Source organism: Cinclus cinclus, chromosome 9 (assembly GCF_963662255.1).
Source record: "Cinclus cinclus chromosome 9, bCinCin1.1, whole genome shotgun sequence".
Classification (NCBI taxonomy): Eukaryota; Metazoa; Chordata; class Aves; order Passeriformes; family Cinclidae; genus Cinclus; species Cinclus cinclus.
The window spans coordinates 8944210-8969223 of record NC_085054.1 but is presented as its reverse complement, the minus strand read 5'-3'; the positions used below and the strand labels follow the sequence as shown (position 1 = coordinate 8969223).

At 39.3% G+C, this 25014-nt stretch overlaps 1 protein-coding gene and 1 long non-coding RNA gene across 11 annotated transcripts in view; one reads left to right on the top strand and one right to left on the bottom strand.

Annotated features, from left to right (window-relative positions):
• ITGA6 (integrin subunit alpha 6) overlaps window positions 1-25014 on the top strand; it is a 42123-nt gene that overhangs the window by 9286 nt on the left and 7823 nt on the right. For 5 of the 6 annotated variants that reach the window (XM_062498706.1, XM_062498703.1, XM_062498705.1 and 2 more), the window contains exons 2-19: window positions 8218-8345; window positions 8805-8884; window positions 10564-10819; window positions 12288-12419; window positions 14747-14957; window positions 15422-15615; window positions 15749-15837; window positions 16585-16712; window positions 18405-18500; window positions 18953-19014; window positions 20243-20400; window positions 21358-21507; window positions 22252-22367; window positions 23266-23455; window positions 23542-23625; window positions 23828-23907; window positions 24059-24136; window positions 24239-24341. In XM_062498706.1, coding sequence (XP_062354690.1) covers window positions 8218-8345; window positions 8805-8884; window positions 10564-10819; window positions 12288-12419; window positions 14747-14957; window positions 15422-15615; window positions 15749-15837; window positions 16585-16712; window positions 18405-18500; window positions 18953-19014; window positions 20243-20400; window positions 21358-21507; window positions 22252-22367; window positions 23266-23455; window positions 23542-23625; window positions 23828-23907; window positions 24059-24136; window positions 24239-24341 — 2335 coding nt within the window. Of the gene's footprint in view, window positions 1-8217; window positions 8346-8804; window positions 8885-10563; window positions 10820-12287; window positions 12420-13638; window positions 13756-14746; window positions 14958-15421; window positions 15616-15748; window positions 15838-16584; window positions 16713-18404; window positions 18501-18952; window positions 19015-20242; window positions 20401-21357; window positions 21508-22251; window positions 22368-23265; window positions 23456-23541; window positions 23626-23827; window positions 23908-24058; window positions 24137-24238; window positions 24342-25014 lie in introns of all 6 variants that reach the window. The other variant, XM_062498702.1, reaches the window with a different exon arrangement.
• The window catches only part of LOC134047490 (uncharacterized), a 35107-nt gene continuing 15082 nt past the window's right edge, over window positions 4990-25014 (bottom strand). The window contains exons 4-7 of one of the 5 annotated variants that reach the window (XR_009933448.1): window positions 17823-20009; window positions 16364-16497; window positions 7177-7300; window positions 4990-6026 (exon numbers count right to left, since the gene is read on the bottom strand). This is a non-coding gene — a long non-coding RNA (uncharacterized LOC134047490). Of the gene's footprint in view, window positions 6027-7176; window positions 7301-14803; window positions 14845-15582; window positions 15699-15838; window positions 16498-17822; window positions 20010-25014 lie in introns of those variants that run through there. The other 4 variants (XR_009933449.1, XR_009933447.1, XR_009933445.1 and 1 more) reach the window with 4 other exon arrangements.

The following is a 25014-nucleotide window of genomic DNA, read 5'->3' as shown; positions in this document are numbered from 1 at the left end:
CTACTCCTGTACTTCGGTCCTTCCAGTGCAGGAAGGTGACTCTGGCCAGGGGCTGAGCTAGAAGTGCCAGGACTTTGGCTCCTGGTTTGTTTCTTGAAATGGTGCACTTGTCACTTCTTGAGTTGAACTGCATGCTCTTGTAAGAGGATGTCATGCAGTGCCAGGCACTGGCATGTTAAAAAACCTGAGTGAAAATCCCTTTAACGTTATTTCTTCCGTAAGTTTATCATTAGTTAATTGTAAAAGTGTCTAATACGTATTTTACAGTACCAGTTCTTAGTCAGGTCTGTTCCTGGCATGGGTGTTTTTCCTTTTAAATCTGAAAAATGTATAGATTGTAAGGGAGAAGTTAAACCTGTAAGTAGTATACAGGTTGCACTTGCTATTTGACAATATGAGAACTATAAGGTATCTGCTGATTAATGCCAGAGAGTTGTCTGAAATGGAAAAGTGAATTTTAAAACACAATTTTGCAGTAGACTGTACCATTTAATCTAAGAAAAATACTTTGTACCAATGGAAATGAGATCTGCAAAACCTGTCTCAAATCCAGACAGGCTGGGCTATGACCTGTGATGGGAAAGTGTTTATTTTTTCCATGTGACTTTCAGAAAGTCAATAATAAGTGGCCTTTCCAGAACAACAGGTATCTTTGTAGTTTTGGTTTTGCTTTGTAGTAGTTTGTCCTAGTCCTTGTGCTGCTTTTAGCTTCTTTTTCCAGCCTCTATCATAATCTGTTTCCTAAAAAAGGCTGAATAAATAAAGTGGTAATTGCAATCCTTCAAGTGCCAAGCCTTCAGGCAACAGAGATTAACGATGTACTTGGCCACAGCTTTGCACTGTTAGTTCCAAAATGTAGCTATGGAGTAGCAGATCAGGAGAATATTCAGTCACTTAAAATAGCTGTTAATAACATACTGACCATGATGGGTGTCTCTGTAAAAAGCATCACAAACGAGTGCCCTGCTTACAGTTGTATTTTGCTGCAGAGGGTTTTTTTTTTTTTTTTTTTTTTTTTTTTTTTTTTTTTTTTTTTTTGGAGGAGCCCGTGGTTCAGCTCCAGTTTCCCTTAGCAGCCCGAGTGAGTGCAGGGGCAATCTCTCTGTGCTAATTAGTTTGAGGTGTTCTTGTCCTGTGACTTGTTTTGGTTGTGGAATGCCAAATCCCAGCATGAGGCAGGGCTGGTGCCACCAATATTCACACGCGGTGTCTGTCCCACTGACCAACTTCAGTTATGTTGAAATTCTGTGATGGTTAAATGCATCCATCGTCTGTGTTTGCTAAAAAACAGTTGAGACCAAATCAGTGCAGAGGACTGAAAACACAGCTCAGCTGAAGGGCTGTAGATGCCCACATTGTGATCAGGGGTCTCTGCCTGGAGGTTTTGAACATTTGATAGATGACTTGTGGCTGATGATTTTGTAGTAAAATTTAAAATGAGTTAGAGCTAGTTACTCTATTTTTTTCCCCTGTTTTGCTTAATGTAGTGAAACTCTTTCCCAAAAGAGCACTGGGAGAGAGCAAGGATGTAGGAGTCTTAGCTGTCCAGTCAGGGGTGAGACATTGCATGGGATTTAGCTCAGTCACTTTCCAAATTTGCCCCTCTTGTGGAGTCTTTCTGAAAACATAATGAAGTGCAAAGTCTGCAGGGGCAGCATTGTTACCTGAGAATGGCAGTATTAAATTTGACACTTGTGCTCAATGGAGCCTGCAAAATTGGAAATTACTTACACTAGTGACTATTTTATTTTTCCTATAGGTAGAAATAGTTAATGGTTTCTTCCCCAGGAAACACTTTCATGATTTCTACTCCAGTCTTTTAAGGGTCAGAGCAGGCACTACAGATGTGTTGCTTTTACTTTAAAGAAAGGCTGGCAAAGATGTTGGGCCTTGTTTGGGTAGAAGGATACCATAGAAAAGGAAAGAATTTAAGGAATGAGGAAAACTTAGGGAGATAGCAGAGTATCTGAGTTTGGTGCAGACTGTGGTATTTTTTGTATTTGTTTAAATCAAAATGTAATTTATTAAATGGAAGCCTCTTACTCTGATGAATGGGATTTACTCTGAAAAACATTGAAGATCTTCTCCCTCCTTTTACTTGATTTCTTCTGAGTGGTTATTCCAAAATAGAACTGTAATGAATTGCTCATAATTTTTCTTCTCTGAAGTATGTTTCAAAAATCGTATGTTTGCTTTGGACAGTTCCAGGCTGTAAGTGAAGAAGAGAATTTCACTGAGGAGTAAGGGAATACTTCCAGGAGCTTGGAGGATTTCTGGATTTCTTTTGATATGGTTTTCTCATTTTAACGTTGACTTTCCTTCTGGAAGCAACCACGATAGTTTCATAAGCAATATTGGAGAGAGTTCAGATAGCTGTGAGCAGAAACCACTCCCAGTTCTCACTGTTGTTGTCATTAGGCGAGAAGGAGCCAGAGCTACCTACTAAACATTTCAAGAATTACCAGTTAAAACAGAGAGGGTTTTAAAATCTTCATACTACTGCTTGTTACTCTGTAGTATATGCTGAAATGGAAAGCTTGTGCATTTTACTTTGGGTTTTAACAACACTTTTGGGCCACATATTAAATGAAGTTACACCCTTCTTGGCGTTCACCTAACTGTTCTTGCTGAATACTGGTTGTTGGAAGCATAAAGTCGTGAAGAAAATGCAAAGCTCAGTATGCCATGGTGCCTTTAGGTGCAAGTGTGGAAGTCAGATGAAGGTCTTGTGGTTTGTGTTGCTGAGGCACTGGGGGTGAGAATGTTAAGTGAGGTGTGGGCCACTTGGTCTTGTTCTTCTGCCTGATACCCAGAAATGTTTTGTACTAACCGAGTACACTTCCTACCAAGATAATATTCTGCAAATGTGCCCACAAAGAACAGAAGATTTGACTGCAGTCCCACCCACAGCACTTAGCACAGTAGTACTGAATAAGGCATGAAAGTACCCCACTTCTGCATCCAGTAGGGGTTGAGAATTTGAGCGAAATTGCCTTGACCTTGCCAGAAGGGTAAGCCTTCTGCCTTACTGTTTGGTAAGCCTTGTGTCCTCAGCTGTGCTGAGTGTTGAGCTGGGATATTAAGCTCGTGACTGTAATGGCACTGTTAGTGCTGTATGTAGGTACTCTGCAGTTAATGCATTCTCACCCTCAGTCCAGAGGAATGTTCTATTTTGCATTCAATAAATGGTGCTGTTCCAGAATCCGACTGCCTCTTCTAAATGCAGCCACACCTACAGTTCATAGACGGTTTGTGCATCTAGAATCTGATTTGTAGTTACATTTTTGCAACACTGGTCAACAGCAGTTGATAAAATGGGGCCTGGTGCCTCCCTGAATGTGGGCAGTGAGTTCTCACCTTCTTTTGCTTCTTGGAAATACGTGGGTTTGTGAAGCATTTTTTTTCTACACAGACTTATCCAAAGGTCTGCTCCAGATGTAGATAAAGTCAGTAAGATGTCTTGATACCTTTTCTGAGACTTGAGTAGTGCTTGGCATAAGTGCTGAAATGGTGCTTTTCTTCCCTCAGCTGTTGTGTTGGGGTGTAAGGTAACGCTGCAGTGAGGTAGGGTGGGTGTAGCTGTGCCATGGGGTTCCATGGAGGGATGTTGGTTCCGTGGAGGATGTGGTGCTCTGCTGGGCCCTGTCTTGGGAGCACGGGCCAGCTCTCACACACACAGGTACAGCCGGGGTCACCGCTGTCTGTGCGGGGCTGGCAGCGCCCACCGGAGCCAAAAGTGCATCTCAGTAAGGTCAGTTAGTTAAAACAGCATTAGGTGCCAGTCCTGGAGCTCTAATCTTAGGGGATTATTTTACATTTGGCTATGAATTCGGGGCTGTAAGGGAGTAAATCTGTTCCTGTAAGTCAGCAGATCCTTATAACTGGCAGTGGGACTTTAAGAAGTTATTAAGAGAAATTAATAATTAAAATACTTCTAATCGATAAGCAGCTGGACTGGTTCATATGGTTAAAAATCAGAATTTCAGTTTGAAATTGGAAGACAGATGTTTTAATTACAACTAGAGCTAAAAAATATTTTAGTTTTATGCCAGGATATGAGAGAATTCAGATCTTTTTTTTCTCAGCACTGTCACTTGATAGATGCTTATTTTAAATTAAATTCTGTTAACAGTTTATTATGTTAACCTTACTGTAGATTAACACCTGTGCAGTCTGATTGGCCCAGGGAAAACCCAGTTTGATTGCAGTATGTATTGAAGCAAGATGGAAGGGGAAGATCAGAATTCAAGTAGTTAGAAGCATCTCTTTCTGTAATTTACATGAGGAATAGCAATTGACTGCTTTTGTCTGACGCTGGACTCGTGGTAAACATTAGATACCAAGTCATCATAACTCATAATAAAAAGCTAAGTCTCTGACAGGAACTGATGCTCAGAGATGTTTATGTTCAATATGTTGTATGGCTAAGCTTATGTTTTCTGTAGAGTAACAAGGTAAATCTGCCATGGAACAGAAAAATCAGTAACATTGTCTATGTGTTGGAGTGCCTTGGGTTTTCATCTCCCACTCTGCATTCTTGACATTTGGACAATATTTTGTTATCTGAATATGGATTCTGGATATTGGGCATTTAAACTTAATTGAAAGTAGTCACAGTAGACCACGTCCACAGACCTTCAGGGAGAAGTCCCAGTGAATAAAATGGATCCTACTGTGAGCATGGGTGAAGAGAAATTAAGAATTTGTTTTTGTCGCTTTTCATTTGAAGAGGAAAAGTTCCTAGCTTGTAAGTGTCCATATTTCATCTGCCATTATAAAGAGATAATGATAGCTGGAAGAGCATCCCCTCACTCTATCCTTACCTCTGACCTGCAGAAAGAGGTTTTGCTTCCCAGTGAGAAAGCTAAAATGGAACATGCATAGCTGCAGAAAAAAACTAACCTGGTTTTGGCATAATGAGCTCAAACTTGATTAAAATTCTTTTATTAAATCACAGCTGAATAAGTAGCCACAGAGTAATGACTGGAATGTGTCCTCTCTCTGGAAGGACTCCGTTGAGCACGTAACACAGCTCAGTATATGAGCTGATTTATTTGTACTACTGCAGTCATGCTGAAATTCACACTGATCCATGGTTCATGTCATACTTCCACAGTTCTGTGCACATTTCTTATTTTTAAATTAAGTCATTTGGCTTTTATAATAGAATTTTGATTTTAGGTAGGCAAGCTGAACAACAGCTCTGTTGATCAGAAATAACAGTGTGTTTGCAAGGAATTTTTTGTTTTGCTTGATTTATCCAGCCAAAGATTAGATGCATGTGACTTTCTTACTTAGATTCCTCATAGTGTTAATAATCCTCATGATGTTTATAATCATCACCTTCAGTAACCTTGCAGAACCCAGGGGCATAGGTTTAGTCTTCTCTGTTCTGGTCTTTAGGGCATAAAAGCAGTAAACAAGTACACAGGAGTTGTGCCACTTTCTAATGGATCTTTGGTTGCTACTTGAAAATACATTTCAGGATTTACCATAGTATTATACTTGAACTGATCTAATCCTTTGTGAGCACTTAAAGTGTGTACTTCTCTTGGTCTGTGTTGTAAGAACTTGCAATGAAGTACCCAAGAGAATTCAAGTTTTTGTATTTGATGAACCAGGATTCTTGATAACAGTTGTTTGAAATCTGGAATGTTTTAAATAAGTCTGTTTTGAAATTCTTTGTTTACAGTGGAAAATACCGTAGGCGATATTTGAATGGGAGGGCAGTGGGGATTGGGAAGAATCTAAGGTTGCCTGTTTCCTTTGAGATTGTGTTGGATGGAAGCCTTACAGTTTTTAAGAAGGCTGAGCAATTTCATTTTTCATCTGCTGACCTCAGCAGTATCTGAGATGCCACTGAACGTTGGTGGCATTTTATGGCAGGTGGCACATCTTCCCACTCCGTATTCTGTTGGCTGCGCTGTTTATTCGCTCCGTGCTTCAGCAGGTCCTCTCTTGTTGTCAGGATCATGGTCTGCTGTAAAAGGTCATTGGGCTAGAGAGAGGGATGTAGTCTCACTATCCTGTAGAAAAGAACAGGGTTAATTTTCTTGACCAAGCAGCACCACCACTGTCAGTAGTATGCAGGTGGATGAATTAAATCAAATTAGGTATTTAAATTTAAGAAGCTTTTAGTTTCGTTTACAATATGGAAATGAAAGGTTTTTGATTTCTGTAAGTTAATTTCAATACATCCTTTCTACCCCCCCCCCCAAGCTTTGATTGAAAAAGTAGAAGTAATAAAAAATTCTGTAGGTTAGGAAATCAGTACCTCTGCTTTCTTAAACTTACAATTATTAAGATTAAAAAAGTAATCTTTTTCCTGAGGAGGAAATGAGGAGAAAATGTATCTATTCTTCCATAAGGAAGAACTCAGAAACAGATGCTTTGCAGAAGAATTACTCTTAAGAGATTACAGTTAAATGTACTGTTGCCAAAATTAGAAAATTCAGTTACTGAGGGTTTTTTTCTAAAATCATAGTTATTTACAAACTCTTGTAATGACTGCTATGTTTCTGAAAAAAAATGTTTGAAAAAGATGGCAGATGTACAGAGGGAAAAGCAGAAAACCTTTTAAAACAAACCCCAGCCACACGGTGTGTCCTGTGTATGCTCCAAAGGCAAATACTTTACCTGAAAGTGTCAGTGTTCAGGGAGCTTACCTTCATGAGGTGGATAAATTATGGATTGTGGGAGAATTTAGTCCTATACAAGCAGTGAAAATTTGGTTGTTTTGCAATACAGATAAAATTTCGTGTTTTAAAAAATGTGTTTTCTGATGACACATCAGTTTCATTTTGAGTCTTGTTACTTTAGGGACAGTGAATAAAACGTTTCCTTAATAAGAAAAGCTACATATTATGGTAACTGATCCAATCTTCACTGTTAGACATGAAGAAGAGTGAGTCTTGTTTTTAGTAAAAAATAGCATTCTGAGGGACAGCAGTGTGCTTTGCCCCAGTGCCACAACAAAGGAGAACTAGAGTTGGATATTAAAGAGGGTTTGAGGTCCTCTTTGAGCCTTGTGGATCCAACTGTAGTCCCAGCTTTGCTGTCCTTGACACCGTGATGTCAGAGATTGAATGTTTTTATGTCTGAGCATCAGGAAGCAAAGAGCTGAGTCTGGTTCAGCATCCATCCATCCATCCATCCCACTTGCTGTGTTGCACTCACCACACACTGTTCTCTCATCCTTGGTGTTTCAGCTGAGTGTGACGTTGCTTCCACAAACTACTGCACACTGGTTGCTACTAGTTTCAGTCAGCTGCCTCTCAGGCAGCTGTGTCTTCGTGTGACACTACAAAGAAAAAGACAATGTAAGACTTCTATTTTTTTTTTTTTTTTTTTGGCACACCTTATTTTGCAAGTAAATACGCCTGCTGGTGGTTTTGTGATAATACTCATGTTGTACAGTCTATACAGAAGCAAATTTGCTTTACTCAATGCTTAAAATAAGAACCATGGCATTTGGTTGCTGGAACAGTGTTTCAAGGGAGCTTTTTAGAGTGGCAGTTTAATAGCAGAAATAAGTCCTTTGTGGGAATTAGCCTGTTCTTGATGATAGATTTCATTTTCAAAACCATTTTCAGCTTCAAAACGAAGTATCTGCCAAAGGAGTGGAGAAGGGGTGCTCATGTTTGCACAGAGCCTGGAACAGTTCAGTGAACACTTCCTTGGTCCAGGAGGGATCTTGCTTTGGTCAGAGATACTAAGGTGCCTTTAAATTCAGGCAAACAGTGGCATAGGACTGGTGTAAAACTAGAAGACAGCCCGAGAACAATTGTATTTATTGTTGTGGAGGTTTCTGGTCTTTTTTGGTGACTTTTCCCACCCTTATCAGTGATTTCTAGTAAGGCAAAAAATGTCCTCCACTTGATGCCCTGGAAAGATTTTCCCAGAACTGCCAGACACCCAGTTTTTATCAACTACTCTCAGTGAATATTGCAATAATGATGACAGTAATAATAATACAGGTTCTGGCTTGCAGGCCCAATAACTGTAATCTGCATTACTGTTATATAGCTTCTCTCATTCCCCTCCCCCCCTTTTCCCTTTTAAAAGGAGCAGTGCTGTGGTGTAGCTTTTTGTCCAACTTCAAATACTGGCATGTCCAACCTCTAGCAACTTAGTGAAAACACTTCCCAATTCTGTTGCCTTTCTCTTTTCTAGTATTCCTTCTACATATTCCATTAAATTATTTTGCTTTCCCTGCAGATTGCTGGTTGGAGCTCCTCGGGAAAAGGCCTTTCCAGCCCAACAAGCCAACAGAACAGGAGGGCTGTACAGCTGTGACATTGCATCTCCAGATGCAAATTGCATACGTGTCAAATTTGATGAGGAGAGTAAGTTCTTCAGTGCTTTTGTCTTGAATTGAAGCAGTTGTCTGATTCTTCTTGTTTAATGTCCTTTCCTGGGGACAGTTGCTTCTAGGGATTTATATGGAACTAATTTTTGCATCAGAGTAAGTTGTAGCTTAATTGCTAAGTTACTATGAGATGCTTAAATCTTGGTAGATTCTTACTGTTTTGTAAATTGATGTAACATGAAGTAATAGGCTGGAAGTTTAATAAAATGGATGCTGTTAGTGATAAAGTGTACAGACACTGCCACCTGCAGACTATGTGGTGTTCTGTATAGTGAGTCTTCCCTGACATGGGTTTCAAGGAAAAAAAACCCCGAAAACAACAACCAAAGCAAATCAACCAAAAAAAAAAAAGAGAAAAAAGAAAATTTGTGAATATGAATATAAATTGAAACTAGTGAACTGTTAATATTTGAAGCTGTTTTATGATACTCTGCAGCTGACCCGAATATGGAGAGTAAAGAAGACCAGTGGATGGGTGTAACTGTCCAAAGTCAGGGGCCAGGAGGAAATGTGGTGGTAAGTGCTAAAGGACTAACTTGCAAAAACATATGGGGTCTGCAGTACATGTTCTGAAAGGTCTGTGTTTCTGTGCAGCTAGCTGGAAGGTAACTTGCCTAAGATTACTCCTTTGATTTGTAGGTAAGGACTTAAATGTCTCCTTAGCAAAATAAGGCACACTTTTTTTTTTTTTTTTTGGTCATATACACATCTTTTCATTTAAATATTATTGGCCACAGAAATTGTGAGAAATAGTGTATAAGGCTGTAAAAGTAGCAAGTTATCACCAGCCTGTTTTCCCAAGATGATCAGCCTCACTTTGGCTTTTATCAGGGACTTTCACTGAGTAGTGCTGTGAATCAATGTGGTCATTGCACTGGAGTAGATTGCACTGCTGTAAGCCTACTTGCTATTCTTTATTTTATACAATACATAGATACTCTTTATTTTTAAAATATGTAGATACTCTTTATATTAAGCAGAGAGAAAAAGTTTTTGGGAGTTGAGAAAGAGTTTAGAAAGTAAAATTCTCAGTTAAATAAACCTCTGGTAGTGCTGCAGGATACCAGATGCATTAAAAAATGTGTGCCATGAGGCTTCCTCATCTAATTGGAGGTTAATGTCACTGCTTCCAAACCTGGGGCAGGCAACTTCAGGATGTGAATCTGGTTATTTAAGCATTTAGAGGCAGTAATAACTAGCTTTGGTCTGCCTCAGAACCCCAAGTGGAGAGGAGCACATGGAGAGTCCTGTTCGCTGAATCGGTCATCAACTAATGCTACCCTGTCTTTTCTTTGTAAGTGGGGAATGCACTTATTAGATGAGGTGTGAGCAGGAGGTCACTGCAGCAGGACAGTACTGCAGTGCTCCAGTGTGGAGCAGCTGGATGTTTATGTAATGTTTAGGCTTTGATAGGAACCACAGGCAAGGTTTGTCACCTGAGAAACCTGACTTGCTTGTGCTCTTCACAGAACCTGCTACATGTTACTCTTCCAGAAACACTGCTGGCAAAGACATTTGATTGTTCATATTTTTTTACAATGCTTTGGTGGTTGCACTGCTTAGCCGGTGGCTAATTATCCTTTGTGTTAAATATTTGATTAGAATTCTTTTCCCAGGGGATAGTCTGAAAGAATTAGGAACAGGATATGCTTAGCGCTTCAGCTCTGCCCCAGTGACAGTTACCCTGTAAGTGGAATATTCAACAGAAGAAGTAGGAGCAACTTCCCTCCCCTCCACTGGAAAAGCTTTCAGCCTCTGCTTAGTGGAACTTTTCTGTAAGGGGCAAATTCTGAATAGTCTTGGGTAGATGGTAGTTGAACCAGCTTCCTGTGTCCTCCACGGCTGTGTCAGTCCTTTAGCTCTGAGAGCTGTTGGGAAACAGTCACTTCTTTCTTTGAGAGGGAGGGTGGTTTTCTCCTCACTTCTTGAGGGATTTGATATCAGGAAGGGCTTTAGGGATTTAACCCCATGGCCTTCCTTGACCACGAAGCAGGCTGCTTTGACTTTTATCTGTAGGTGCCCAACCTGTCCTGTATGTTGCCTGTAGGAAACACTGGATCCTGCCCTTAGGTGTGTCTGCAGGGTGACTTACAGCACTGGTAGCAGGAGGGACTGCTGGATGATCCCTTCCTTCTGTGGTGGTGCCCTGCATACAGCACACAGAAACATCACACTTTATTTCTTGTGTCTTGCAGACGTGTGCACATCGCTATGAGAAAAGGCAGTATGTAAACACAGTGCAGGAAACCCGGGATATCATTGGAAGGTGCTATGTGCTGAGCCAGGACCTCACTATTAAGGATGATATGGATAATGGAGTATGGAGTTTTTGTGATGGTCGTTTAAGAGGCCATGAGAAGTTTGGTTCCTGTCAGCAGGGTGTTGCTGCTACTTTTACTAGAGACTATCATTATATTGTGTTTGGTGCTCCAGGCACTTACAACTGGAAAGGTATGAATTGGCTTCCCTCCTGCCTACCCTTCCTATCTCCTCTGAGATTGCTCTCAAAGGTTGCATCCAAAGTTTATTTCTATTTTTTTTTTAAGGGGCGAGGAGGTAATAGGGATGTAATGATTTTATGCTGGTTTTACAAAATGCTATGCTTCTGTACCAACATTTACTGAAATTTCTTTAAATATCTTTGTGTGTATGTATGAATAGATAATGGAACTTTGCACATATGTACAGCAAATTTCCCCATATTAGTCTTAACCTTACGGTGGGATTGAAGGCCTACTTGGACACTTCCATACAGGAACAAACTACTAAATTTGTAGGAGTTACTTGACCAGCCTTTTTTCTGCATTTGAGTAAATGTTCAATAGCTGCTTAACTCTTTGTTTATTCTGCAGTATTCTCCCCTTTATTCTTTGTGAAGTTTGTGGAAACCAGTACTTTCCAAAATAAATACTTCAGGATTGCAGGAAGAAAACAGAAATACTACATATATTCACATCTAAATCCGTGCATGTCCATGCAAAATTTAATGGATAATCTAAGAGCCGAGTACTCTGTGTCATCTAGGAGATATTCCAAAACAAAACTGGAAGAAAACCTAGATATTCTTTGTTAGTTTATATTCAGAAGCATCTAAATGGCCAGTTCAGTCTCTTGAAGTGATTTTTCCCATCACACTTCATTACACCAACAGCTGTAAATACTTTCCTCTTGAGAACATCTGATCCTCTAAGCACTGCATTTTTCCATCTCGTACACCTGTGCCTGGTGTATGAACCATGCAAAATCAGTGTGTTAAGCTCTGGCACAAAGTGTACTTTAGTGAAAACTTAATCTTCCATATATCTGTCAACAAAATCTGACTAGACCTGAAGCAGCATCCTGAGTTCAGACACCACTTTACTTTAATTGCAGGGAAGTGCTAGGACAGTCCTGAGAGTACTCTTCTGTATGATGGAAAAACATGTTTGTGCTTGCCAAAACCTTAATTATGGCAATTGATAAAAGGGAAGCACACCTTTTTTTGAACAATAGCGTTTTTCTTCTTAAATACTGTTTCTAAATATATTGCTGGTGTTTGTCATAATGAAATGTAGTTTTTTTTTAACTTCCTGTGTATTTGCCTCCTTTTTAAGTGAAGCTTTATAAGGCTAAGAAATACAGGAGGAGGGTGGTTTATGACCAAACTAGTTCAGTGGGGTTTTTTTTTGAGAATTTCCATAGTATCCCATATTTTCCAGATCATTGTATGGCTTCCTAGTAGAGCAGCAGGAGCTTCTGGCACACAGAACAGAGACAAAATACTAACCCAGTGCACTGTTCTGTGTTTGTCCCATTTTTAACAGCAGTCACTGTCATTCATCATATTTAATGTAACATTAATTAATTAATGGGAACATTTGTTTGTTATTTTTCTCACTTACCATTTGTTTGCTTTTATTTTATCATTTCATTTTTTCAGGGGTGGTTCGTGCAGAGCAAAAGAATCAGACATTTTATGATCTGGGTATCTTTGATGATGGGCCTTACGAAGTTGGTGATGAGAGCCGCCAGGATAAGAATCTAGTTCCTGTTCCAGCTAACAGTTACTTAGGTAGGATTAAGTACATGTGGTAAATCTCTTCAGGTCTCTTAAACATTTGTGATCCCAACCTGGTGTGATGATCTGAAATGGGAGCAGATGTTCAGTTGTGGACCCTGTAACACGTTAACTGTTCTGGATAATTCACAGCCTGCCTCCAAATTTATGGGCCAGTTTTAAGTGTAAGATGATAATGCTGAGGTATCTAGAAGAGCTGCTGCTGGAATGTGAGATTCAAGAGCTGTGTCGAGGGCCTACGAAATCTCAGGGAGGGATTATAATCACTGTGATGGGTCAGTACAATGAGTGGGTCTATAATCCTTAGTCACACAGTCTCTGCTATGTAGTATCAGACAGTTTATCAAAATTTGAGTTTCTGGATGTAACTGTTAAGGCTGAAGATTTTCTCTCTTGGTAGGTAACTGCAATTCTTTTATTCTTCAAGTTTTAAAAGTCCAGTGGCTTTTAAATACCATAATATAAGTACTGTTTATATTTTACTTGTGTGTGTGTGTTGCAGATGGTGAATCTCTCGCTCTTTATGCAGTCAGGAAAACAGGAATATGTCCTTAGTACAGTGACCTTTCTGTACACTAGTGAGATACACTGAAAAGGCTATGCTGCATTTTTGGAAAGGGATTAAGTGTAAAGAATCCTTCTGTTCCAGTGCAGATTTCTGGGGTGTATCCACTGCTTTTGGCATATGCAACAAATAGAGTTTTGGTAACCTGAGACTGAAATTTCTGTGTGAGTGATGGAAAGCTGAATAGATGGGAAGGGCATTGCTAATGTAAAAAGTAAAAAAGCAAGTCAAGAAGAGAGCAAACTTAGAGCTACATATATGTTATGAGAAAGAGTGCATAAACTTCTGTTAAATATCAACCCTAATTACTGGGTGTAAAGGTAACTAGAAAAGTCATTCTAAGAGCTTATGTTAGACAAGCTGATAGCATCTTCTGGTGCAACAAGAATTTCTAAGGTGAGGAGTGCTGTGGAGGCCGGTGCCTTTTGCTGTGAACAGTCATACCAAGTTTTTCCAGTTGCATAGCCAATACATTTATCTGTAAATGTGAATGCTGCTGTGATTTGTAATAATCAGAACCACTTCCAGGCATGTCAGCTCATCCCAGGCATTACTGTTCTGTCTGTTTAGACTGTAAGCAAATGTGGTTATAGGTGCTTTGCTTAACTACTATTTTTTTTCTCTTCAATCTTTCACTCATATTTATAGGTCTTCTATTTTTGACAGCTGTATCTGATACTCATCCAGATCAGTTTGTGTACAAAACATTGCCTCCCAGCACACAGGTGGACAAGTCAGTGGATATAATGATGAATAGCTACTTAGGTTTGTGACCACTTGAGGTGGCAGCATTTGGTCAGACATAATCTCCAGACCTTTGTCACGATCCTCTCCCCTCTACCCCCTCTCATATCAAATACATTGTAAGTAAAGCATGAAAAAAACAGGGATTCAGATAAAGGGGAGACAGCAAAGTAACAAGGCTTCAGAGAAATGCTGATTTGTCGTGCATTTCTCCAAACCTTCTCATCCCTCCCCCAGCTGGGACTCCCTCAGTGTTTTTCTGGAACTGTCTCATTGTGAATTGCTGTAATTGAGAATTCCCATAGTAGTGGTGAAGTGTTTCAGAGGGAGGCTCCCATCTGCTGGCTGTTATCTTCATTCCTTGCAAAGTGAGGCAGTTTTCTACTTTGGCCTTTATTGGCTATATTATTATTGGCCTTTACTGGTATATGCAGTACGGTCTTTTGTTTTTTTTCTTATTTTAAAATGTATTGTTGGACTAAATTAATTTGAACATGTCATGTGTAGGGCAGCATTAACTTAAAATTGCCCATTTCACCATTACTGTGTAAGCTGATTCTCAAATACCGCGTACATCATTCATATGGAAATGCTTGTGCAGTACAATTTGCATGTTTGTAATAGAATGATAGTGACTTTACTTAGGAGGTTTTCTGATAATTTTGCCAAAGGTGAAGTACTCAAGCTATATTCAAGTGGTAAAGCTGTAGTTGTGTCTAAGCTGTATGTATCCTGTATTTGGTGCCCATGAAAAGCATGTCCAAGTGAGCAGTGAAGTACTGTGTTTTGTGGGGAAATACTAAATGCAATGTACAGAGGAGTGTTGACTTGCAAATATGCATCCACCAGTGCAAACAGAAATGGAGAATTCCCAGCCATAGCACTCTGTGTTTTAGACAAAACTTGTATTCCATATACCACTTTAATATAGTAGGGGAAATGCTTATTTTTTCATGTTAAGATGAAAGCTATTATTTATTTAATTTGTATTTTATTTCTTTCTCTGTTTAAGGTTTCTCTTTGGACTCTGGTAAAGGAATTGTCTCCCAAGATGAGATGACTTTTGTGTCCGGTGCCCCAAGAGCGAACCACAGCGGAGCAGTTGTTTTACTGAAAAAAGAAAAAAATCAGAGAGCACTTTCCCTGGAGCACATGTTTGAAGGAGAAGGGCTGGCCTCTTCTTTTGGCTATGATGTTGCTGTTGTGGATCTCAACAGTGATGGGTATGGCTGTTGTTAACTCCTGCTGCTTGTATAATAAAGGACAGTGGATCTTGTTTATTTCTGCTTTGGTTTTCCACATTAGCAATACAAGGAATGACAAATCCTACCTTCCATGTTTTCCTGGAGGAAATGCTGAGTGTCTTGAGTATCAATCAGGACAGAGGACAGAGTCCACCTTTCTAATAAAGAGTTTTATTTAAGCAACTATTACAAACAGAGAAACAGGAAACCAGTCTCATACCCCAAGGAGGCTGTGAAGGCCCTTGTATGCCACGAAGGGAATAAACCAGCTTGCAGTGTCAGTGGGGCTGTTGATGCCCAACCAGTTTAATGCACATTTTAGGCTTTGTTCACCAGCTCTTTGGGCAGCTGATCTTGAGCTCACAGTCTGAGTCGTTGTTTTTCAGAGTTCATCTACAAAAACACTTTTTTTTTTCTTTTTCTTTTTTTTTTACACTGCTAAGCTGGCAGGACATCGTTGTTGGGGCCCCGCAGTACTTTGACAGGAGTGGGGATATCGGGGGTGCCGTGTACATCTACGTGAACCGCCAAGGCAAATGGGCAGGGGTGAGACCTCTTCGCTTAAATGGAACCACTGACTCAATGTTTGGACTTGCAGTTGAAAACATTGGGGACATTAATCAGGATGGATATCCAGGTAAATGAAAACAATGACAATAAAAATGTGTGAGACTGTTTGGCCGATGCCAGACTTGCAACATCTTGCCCTTTGATTGCGTGCTGCAGAAAGAGCAAGAATGATTTTTGATGTTGCAACTTATTTTCACCAGATATTGCAGTAGGAGCTCCATATGATGGTTTTGGCAAAGTATACATTTATCATGGATCCAAGAACGGAATAAATACGAAACCAGCACAGGTAATGAAATAACCTTTAATTTTGTTCAAGAATAATTATATAGTAAAGGAATGGCAGGGTTATCCATCTTCCTTTCCATTGCTATTTTTGGGGTGGTGGGTATGCAGGAAAGTCATATAGGGCATTTCAAAGATTGCACTTCTGACAGGAAAGATGAGGAATTCTTGATATTAATACATATTTTTATTTCTGGGGCCATCTGTTGGCACCAATAATATGTGCAGAAGGAAAAAGATGTGTATATAAATCTGGTGATGTGAAAATAATTAGTTTCTTTGTTTTCTCTTTCATTAATACTGTTGCACTTCCTTTTAAAAAATCTCTTAAATTTCTTTTTTTTTTTTGAGGGTCACTGTGTCCAATTTACAGGGTGGGAATTAAACTTCATTATACTCCCTAGAATACTGCTTGAATACTTTATAATACTTTACAGGATACTTTTTCTGTTCCAAGTGTTCATAGTCCATAAATACTGTAAACAAAGAGGAGCTAAGCGCTCTGGAGATCAGTAATTTTTGGTACTCACTGTTATTGCCAATTGATTTCTTGAAAGAAGAGCAAATCATCTTGGAACTTCAGGGTCCTTTAGCTGAAGGGAACACAGAGGTCCTATTTCACAGGTCCTACTTCATTGTATCTCTTCCCTCTTCTTTCTCTGGCCTTAAGACACAGTTATGTTCACTTGTTATTTATTTCACCTTTATCACTTTTAAATGTCTGAATTCCCTCAATCTGTTTGCTTTTTAGATTCTTGATGGTGAAAAAACAAACACTAATTTCTTTGGTTACTCTATTGCTGGAAATATGGACCTGGATAAAAATTCCTACCCTGATGTTGCTGTTGGTTCTCTGTCAGATTCTGTAAACGTGTACAGGTATTTGATACAGAACCGTAATTAATTACATCAGGACTTTGGTTTTAGTTTCTTAAAAACAATTTGCTTAGAAGTAACAAAAAGCTGTTTGGCTTTGAGTGTACTTTTGCTACCAAAAATTGAAATTTGAGAGAAGGGGGGGGTGGGGAAGGGCAGGGACTCCATAAATTGGTTTGTTATTTTATCCCCTTTCTCCACTTGAGAACCTGCTTTAAAATCAGTACAGGGTAAGAGGGTGAACATGGACAGTTCCTGTAGAGTGCTGATGTGGGCAGTGTACCTGCACCTTAGTTTTGTCCGATTGTGACTTGGAAGTCTGTGTCCTTGAATGGAATTTAAAGGTGATAATTCCTTAAGGAGAAGTTAACTAATACATTTGCTGCCCTTATCTTATTTAATTGTGCTTTACTGGAAATAGAAGAAAACAGAACCAAACCCCACTTTTTGTAGCTGAGGATCCAAACCAATGAGGCGTTGCTCAGCCTTGTTGAGCTTGCACTGGGGTCCATGAAACAGTGAGGAAGCCCTGCAGCTAGGATCCTTTGGGATTTCTGTAGCACTTGCCTAAATTAGGGAAGAAGTTAGTCTTTTGCAGACCTCTCCTGTTTTTGCAGTTTAATGTACTGTTAAGCTGACTCATTAGTAATGGGCAGGAAGAGTATTGTCTGTCTCAGCATCACAACTATGAATGCTGCATCAAACTCAGGTCTTTGGTGGCTGTTGTCGGGTCCCAAAGGATGAGAAGCAGAAACTCCCAAACTGGTTATCTCAATTCTGAGAAAACCAACTTTACTTTTCAGGCACAACAACCCTTCCTACAATTTATGCTTCTATCTCTATGGTGTGTAGTATCTGTGCACCTAATTGTAATGTTCTTAAATACACTGGAACAGTGCCCAGGAAAAACAGCTCGTGTGGCTTGTGGAAGAGAACAGAGTAGGTGGTAGAGGAGTGGTGGTCAGATTATTTAGCATTTTGTTTACTCAAAAGGAGCCTTAATCTTTTGCTGATAAAGGCAGGACCAAAACTTTTACCAAGGTGAGAAGAGAAATCTCTTGTGGTGACAAACAGTGAAAGGAATGGCCCAGTTAAATGGAGCAGGTGGCTTACCAGCTATTTTAAACAACCTTTGGGTGCTTTAATAGCAGGATCAGCTCATTCCGTTGTTCATGTGAAATATCTTTTCCCTTCTAGAAAAGGAAGAGAGAGTTGTCAGGCAAAAGTATGGCTAAAGCCTACATGTAGAGGAAGCAGGAAATGAAAACATCATTTCCCACAGCCACCAGGCTCCATATTACAGCTCTTGTGAACATGAATCTGAATGAACTGTAGTACCTGTAGCTGTTCACAGGAGCTGAATTACTACTGGTGGTAGAAACCATCACTGAATTTTCTGTTTTTTGTTAGTGTATAGAATGACAACAGCATCACATTAGTGTAGCCTGCTTCCCCATCAGGATCTGTAGTTGTTCTTGGTGACCTTTGCTTTACTTAACTTTTAATAACTTTTCAGTTTTTTTCTAACCATTATAAAAGCCAAACTCTGTTTCTTGGGGTGTCTTTGTTGCAAATCAATAAAACAAATCTGTGGAGGGACTCTGATATTCACATTAATTATTTCATTAATCTTAACAGAAATTACATCTTTTTTTATATCTTCTTTTTATTCCCCATTTTTTCCCCTAAATGAAGATCTCGACCTGTGATAAGCATTAGAAGAAACATTACAGTACAGCCTGATAGAATTGATCTAAAGAAAAAATACTCTGAAGACCATGGTGAAATAAGGTAAATGAAATTACTCTATCAGAAGCCTTGGTGTATTGAGCTTTCTGCTGTCAAAAGTCATTCAGTGATCATGTTTAAGTGAAGGGCATATGAGAGCCATGCAGGTTAAGCAAATGAACCTGCATATGTTTATTCTGACTTCTGAATTCTTCAGGCTACTGTGCTAAAGACAAGATGTGGAATGTGTCCTTTTCCTAATGTTCACTTTTGAAAATGAATGTCACCTTGCCTCTTCAGACTTTTAACACAAGTATCTTGGCTTGAAAAGCTTTGTTTTGAGTAAACATATAAGAACAAATGCTTAATTGCTTATTAACCATTTTTTCTTGCTTTGTAATTCACTCTAGTAAGCAGCAAATATTACAGTTGTAAGACTGATCAGCTAAAACTTTTCATTCTCTTGGACCGTGCCTTATTAAACATTAATACTAATTTCTTGGCACTTTTTACAGGATGGATGTGAAAGCATGTTTTAAATATACTGCAAACCCCAGAGATTTAAATCCAAGAATAAGTAAGTTCTGAAGATAAATATTTTTCTGTTTGTCACAAGGTTTGGCTTTTTTTTTTTTTTTTTTTTTTTTAGAGTTTATAATGGAAAAATATCGCTCAAATTATAGTGATTCATCTCAGACAGTGACTGACAAATTTAAAATGTGACTCAGTGCTAAGCTCAGCTGTTGCACAGTCTGTATTTAGAGTCATGCTGGTGTGTTAATCTGTTCTGTGGATGACAGACTAAAGCTTTCTAAGTATTACAACTGCCAGTGAGCAAATGGCTGCTATACAGATCCAAACTGTTTTGCCTCTCTAGGTTAGTGCTGCTTTAGAGAATAATTTTTAAGGCCCATTTTATATATTCTCAGTGAGCATTATTTCTTATTGGAGGCTTACCCTATGAACTTATCCTGTATTCAAGAAAATAGTTTTGTGGAAATTAACTGAAATAAAAAAATCTGCATTAATAGGGGAAGACTGTGCCACAAAAATGTAAAGCACTTGCTATAATGCTGCTCTTACTACCTCTTGGAGAACTGTGTAGGATTTTGAGAGGAAATGAGAAGAACTTTAAGTCAAATGACCCTTTTTCTCCTGTGGTGTCTTGAGTTTCTGAGTTATTTTTAAAATCCGAATGAGGTGCTGGTCCTTCAGCAGGTGAAGTGCTTGCAGCTCTCAGTGCCTCGGCACACTCGGGGCCGTTTCCACCTGTGCAGCACAGGATGAGCTCGTTGAAGCAATCATTAAAAGATGCACCAAATTCAGATCTAGTAAAACACATCTCAGCACACAACTGGACAGCTCTAGTCGCACTTCTGCTTTCAGTGTTAAAATTATCAGTGTACCTTGACCTCAGAATCCTGCTGGCTCTCAGGTGCCCTTTGGGACCCAACAGGAATCCCCTGCAGCACAGCCGGGCTATTTACAGTGGGTGGCTCAGCCCTCTGCTGGCTCCGCACAGCAATCACAGCTCCCCCAGGCAGCCCCGCATGCCCGTAAGGGAACGGTTCACTAGGAAATAACAGGATTCGGTTTAGAAATCTTCTTCAGATTCACACACGAGGTACCTGACCCTCAACTGTGGCAGGACAAAACTGACATGACTAAAACCAGTTTGTGAAGCCCAGCACTGGCTGGAACAGTCTTCTAGAGTAATACTTAGGATCATAGCTAGTGAAATGAACATTCTTTTTAATATGGAAATGATTATTTTTTTCTATAGTGACCTACTTTTTTTCACACAGAGATCAGTTACACGTTTGAGGTGGAGAACGAGAGGCGGCAGCTGGGCCTGCCCTCCAGGGTGCGCTTCAGTGACCACTCCTCTGATCAGTTCACTGCAAGTACAACCCTCAGGGGACAGAACTCGTGGGAGTGTGTGACTACAAAGCTTATACTGCAGGTAAGGGACACTGTTTTATTTCTGTTTCATTTAGATACACTTAAAACAATAATGCTCCTTTTTTTTTTTTTTGCGGCCTCGTGGAAGGATCCTCTGTATATAACTTTGTATGTAATTTCAAAGTCATATGCAATATAAAACTTGAAAAATGGAAACCTACCATAATTTACTATTCCCTACACACATGATGCTTCCACCTGTTGCCTTTCTTGCAAAGCATAGATAAAAACTGTAGCCACTGCAGCACATTCTGGAGGTCAATAGAGCTGAAATAATTTAGAACAATAGAGAGGGATTAAGTGCAAAAACCAGAGAGTTGCTTCCAACAGAAATAATTGTTACAGGATTTTATAGTGTGACTGTTCATGAAAAGAATTTTAACCAAGGGTTTTGGAGTGGATGAATGGGCAGGGCAAGAAAGCTTGCTCTGTGTTCTCTTGACTGGATGCTGTTGTGGTGCTTAGAGGTGGTATTGCTCCAGAGGCTAAACAGATTCCCTCTCCATGGCTCAGCAGGAATGAGTTGGCTTCCGAGGTTGCTTTTGACCCCAGTAGATTAAAGGACTTTAATTTATGAATAGAATAGAATCACAGAACGGTTTTGGTTGAAAGGGACCCCAAGGATCATCTAATTCCAACTCCTGTGCCATGGGCTGGGACCTTTTACTAGACCACGTTATTCAAACCTGTTCCAGTGTGTTATTTTACTGTAGCTGTGTGAATTTCACAGAATTACCCTCTATGGTTCCTAGGAATTCTTAATGGTGAGAGAAACTGTCAGATTGGGAAGCCAGAGAGGAAAAAAAAAACAAAAAAAACCCATTAGGGCTGGGCTCTTTGTGTTCCTGCATGTTTAGAAAGTGCTGAATTTATATACAGTTTCAAAAGCTCACCTCTGTGTTGTTTTTTTTCTTCTCTGCACTGTACACTAATTATGCAATTTAAAATGCTTTAACAGGAAAAAATAAAAGATAAACTACGTCCCATTCCAATATCAGTCAGCGTTAAAATTGCTGGCCTGGAGTCACCATCCAAGAGAAGAGAGAGTGTGCTTCCAGATCTTATACCAATTCTAAATTCAAACGAATCTGAAACAGAGACCACCAAAGTAAGCCTTTGATATCACATATTCACATAAATCTGCACTTCTTCAAATAACTTTATTTTAAAGACTGTAAAAAACTAAATTATGTCCAGAGGAAATAACTGGGGTGGCACTGGACATGTAACTGTTGGATTATTATTTTATATTTTGTTCTGAACTTGTTACATGTTATGAACAATGTACTTTTTTTTTTTTTTTTTCCCAATGAAAGTGAAGATGGGATAGCTTTTTGGTTTCTTCCCTCTCCCCAAAGAGTTTAGGAGGAAATGTACTTTTGATTAAAAATGGAAATTCATTGTCTCCTGCTAGGAATACTCGTCCAACATAACAAGATAATGTACACTCTTAATTCTTCCACTGTTAGGACACTGTAACAGCATTTGAGCAATGACTGCATCAGTAACATAGAAGGGAGGGAATATCTCAGTTAAAATTCTGATGTCCTCAATGCTTATTGAAGAATCAAACTTAAAGATGTACTTCCTCATTAGAGGAAGTGTAACTCTCATTTAGAATTACCCAACTCTGTTTTTTTGTCACATTTAAAGTTCAAAATTACCCGCATCAAGGGCTGTATCTCACAAAGAAAAACTCAACAGGCAAGAATTAAGTCAGGATAAAATCTGATCTCTGTCCAGGAAAGTGCCTTGTGAGTTGCAAGTAGATGCTTTATTCAGTGTGCTTCAGAAATCTCATTTTAAGCTAGAATTGTGTGTCAGGCAGTAAAATTGCTTTGGTTTTATTTAGGTGGAGTTCTTAAAAGAAGGATGTGGCGATGACAATGAATGTCACAGCAATCTTAAGCTTCAGTACCGGTTTTGTACAAGAGACGGAAATGAAGACAGGTTTACTTATTTACCACTGTAAGTCTTGATTAATGCACTTCTAAAGTTCAAATTATTAACAAATGCTTAAAAGAGCTTTAAGGAGAGGATTTTGGGAAAGAGAGCAGTTTTTTGTCTGTCTGGCAAACACAGCCCTTGGTAGCGGTATTGATTTGTCAGGGTGAGGAATGGGGGCAGAGGGGAAGAGCTTGAGCAGAAAAGTGTGTTCGGAATTGAATGCATACTAAGTGGCCACAATAGTGCAGGGGTAGGCTAAAAGAAAAATAAAACCAGTTTAACACCTGGAGAAATTAGATTCTAAACCAGCCTTGCAGTAGTTTATTGTGACAGTGTTAATTATTTTGCAGATGAAACTTGACTGTATGACAGCTCAACAGAGTACAGTCTAATAGCCCAAGAGAAGTAGTTAAAAGAGAAATGGAGTAATGATTTAACTTTAACATGTGCTCCAGAACCCTGCTGCATCCCTCCTTCCTGGAGGGCTAGTGAAATTAGACAGGGGGTGAAGCAAACAGCAGGGAGTACATTTATTTACTGCTAGCAGTCAGGCACTTTTAGCAGTGAGTGCCACACTCAGAAGCCAATCCTATGTGTACTTAACAACAAAAAAGCAGGTCAGTAGATTGATTTGGAGAAAATTAATCACTACACAAGTCAGATGCAAGTGCTGGTTTAGAAAAACTATAAACTCCTGATTATTTGAGGGATTTGTCAGCCTGTTCTGTGCTCTTAATTGCTGGCCACCGTCAGATGAAATACTGGTGTGGGGGAAAAGCCTGACTGTTCATGTTCATAGTTTTACCATAATTCTCCCTAATAAGGGGGAATTATATTTGGATAAACTATCATAAGAAGCAAACTTGCACACACATTTGTTTTCCTAATGCACAGAACCCTATACATTCTGTTTCTGCAGTGAAAATGGCGTGCCAGTGCTCGTTCTGAGAGACCAGAAAGATATTGCCCTGGAAATAACAGTGACGAACAATCCATCTGATGTAAAAAATCCACAGAAAGATGGTGAAGATGCATATGAAGCTAAACTAATTGCAACTTTTCCAGACAGTTTGACATACTCTGCATTCAGAGAGATGAGGGCTTATCCTGTAAGTATTTTAAAGAGGAAAAAATTCTGAAAATTTAAAAATACTTCCAGCATATTTTTACTTCTAAATGTATTCTGTTTAATCAGGAAAAACAGCTAACGTGTGGTGCTAACCAGAATGGTTCTCAAGCAGAGTGTGAACTTGGAAATCCTTTCAAAAGAAATTCTAATGTAAGTTGCACTTACTTTGCTCAAGTTGTAACATCTTGTCCTGACTGACTGCAGTCACCCGAAGTTCCTCTGTGTAGAAACTGGAAATTTGATTTGGATCTGTCTTTTCTACTTTAGAACTTAATATTGAAATTTTCCATAAAATTCCATGCATCAATGTATCTTATAAAGAGGTCATATATTTGTTTTCTTTCTTGTTTAGGTAACCTTTTATCTGGTCTTAAGTACCACTAAAATTAATATTGATACAACAGACTTAGCCATTAACCTGAAGCTGGAAACGTAAGTTTTCTCTGTGTGCATGCACCTGCACTTTGCTTTAATATACACTTGTAAACATTTTGAATTCGTTTGAGTCACAGAAGTAATTTAGTAGTAGAGAGAAACCCACTAAATCTGCAAAATAAACACCGTTTTTTCCTTTTCATTGTAGAACAAGCACTCAAGTTAATTTGACTCCAATTACAGCCAGTGCTAAAGTGGTTCTTGAATTGCTTTTATCACTCACTGGGTAAGTGCTGATAGCCTGACAAACTGGGGGGTCTGGGGACAGTTTTGCTTCAGACTCATTAAAATCTTTTTTTATTCTCCTTTCCCGCCCCCACCTGAACAGAGTTGCTAAGCCTTCTCAGGTATATTTTGGAGGTAACATCATCGGTGAGAGTGCTATGAAATCTGAAGATGATATTGGAAACCTCATAGAGTTTGAATTCAGAGTGAGTAACTTAAATTAATGCCAACAGCTGCTTTCAGACAAATGCACAGCTTCTTGCTTTATGTATATGAATACTTAGAAAAGTTTCTATAATGAAATTGGCTTTCTTTGTCCCAAAATCCTGACTTCCTGATCAGAACATTGCAGTTTGACTGTGGACTAGAGCTTCTTTAGGCCTTGATGTTTTATGATCATATTCTGAGGAAGTGACCTGAGGTTGCCTGCAAGCTCTTTTTTTGGAGCAGTTCACGCACGTTTGGTTGTACGGCACAAAAGCCCAGGCAGGGAGAGAACAAAGTTAAAGCAGATCCTGCCTGGGGCCTGCCCAGGCCTGGCTGGTGCACACTGGCAGTGAGAACAGAGCCAGTGCTGTGCTGGGAGAGCCCCTCTGAATGTGTGAGTCTATATCACTGTCTTGGCCTTCTGCAAAATACAGTAAGGAGGAGACTAAGAGAAATTAAAGTCCATCTCTGTCAGTCCTTTACTTCTTTTTGTACCTTGTCCAGGTATTGTAGCAGCAGCAGTTAAAAGATCTGATTTAAAACTTAGTATGATCAGTGACACTAAGAAAGTAAAAAACGAGGCTGGGGAAAAAACTTTTCAGATTTACAAGACCAAGAGCTTGTTTTCTCTCTGTGTCAGAGTTCCTCAGAAATTTGCAGTTTGCTTCAGTT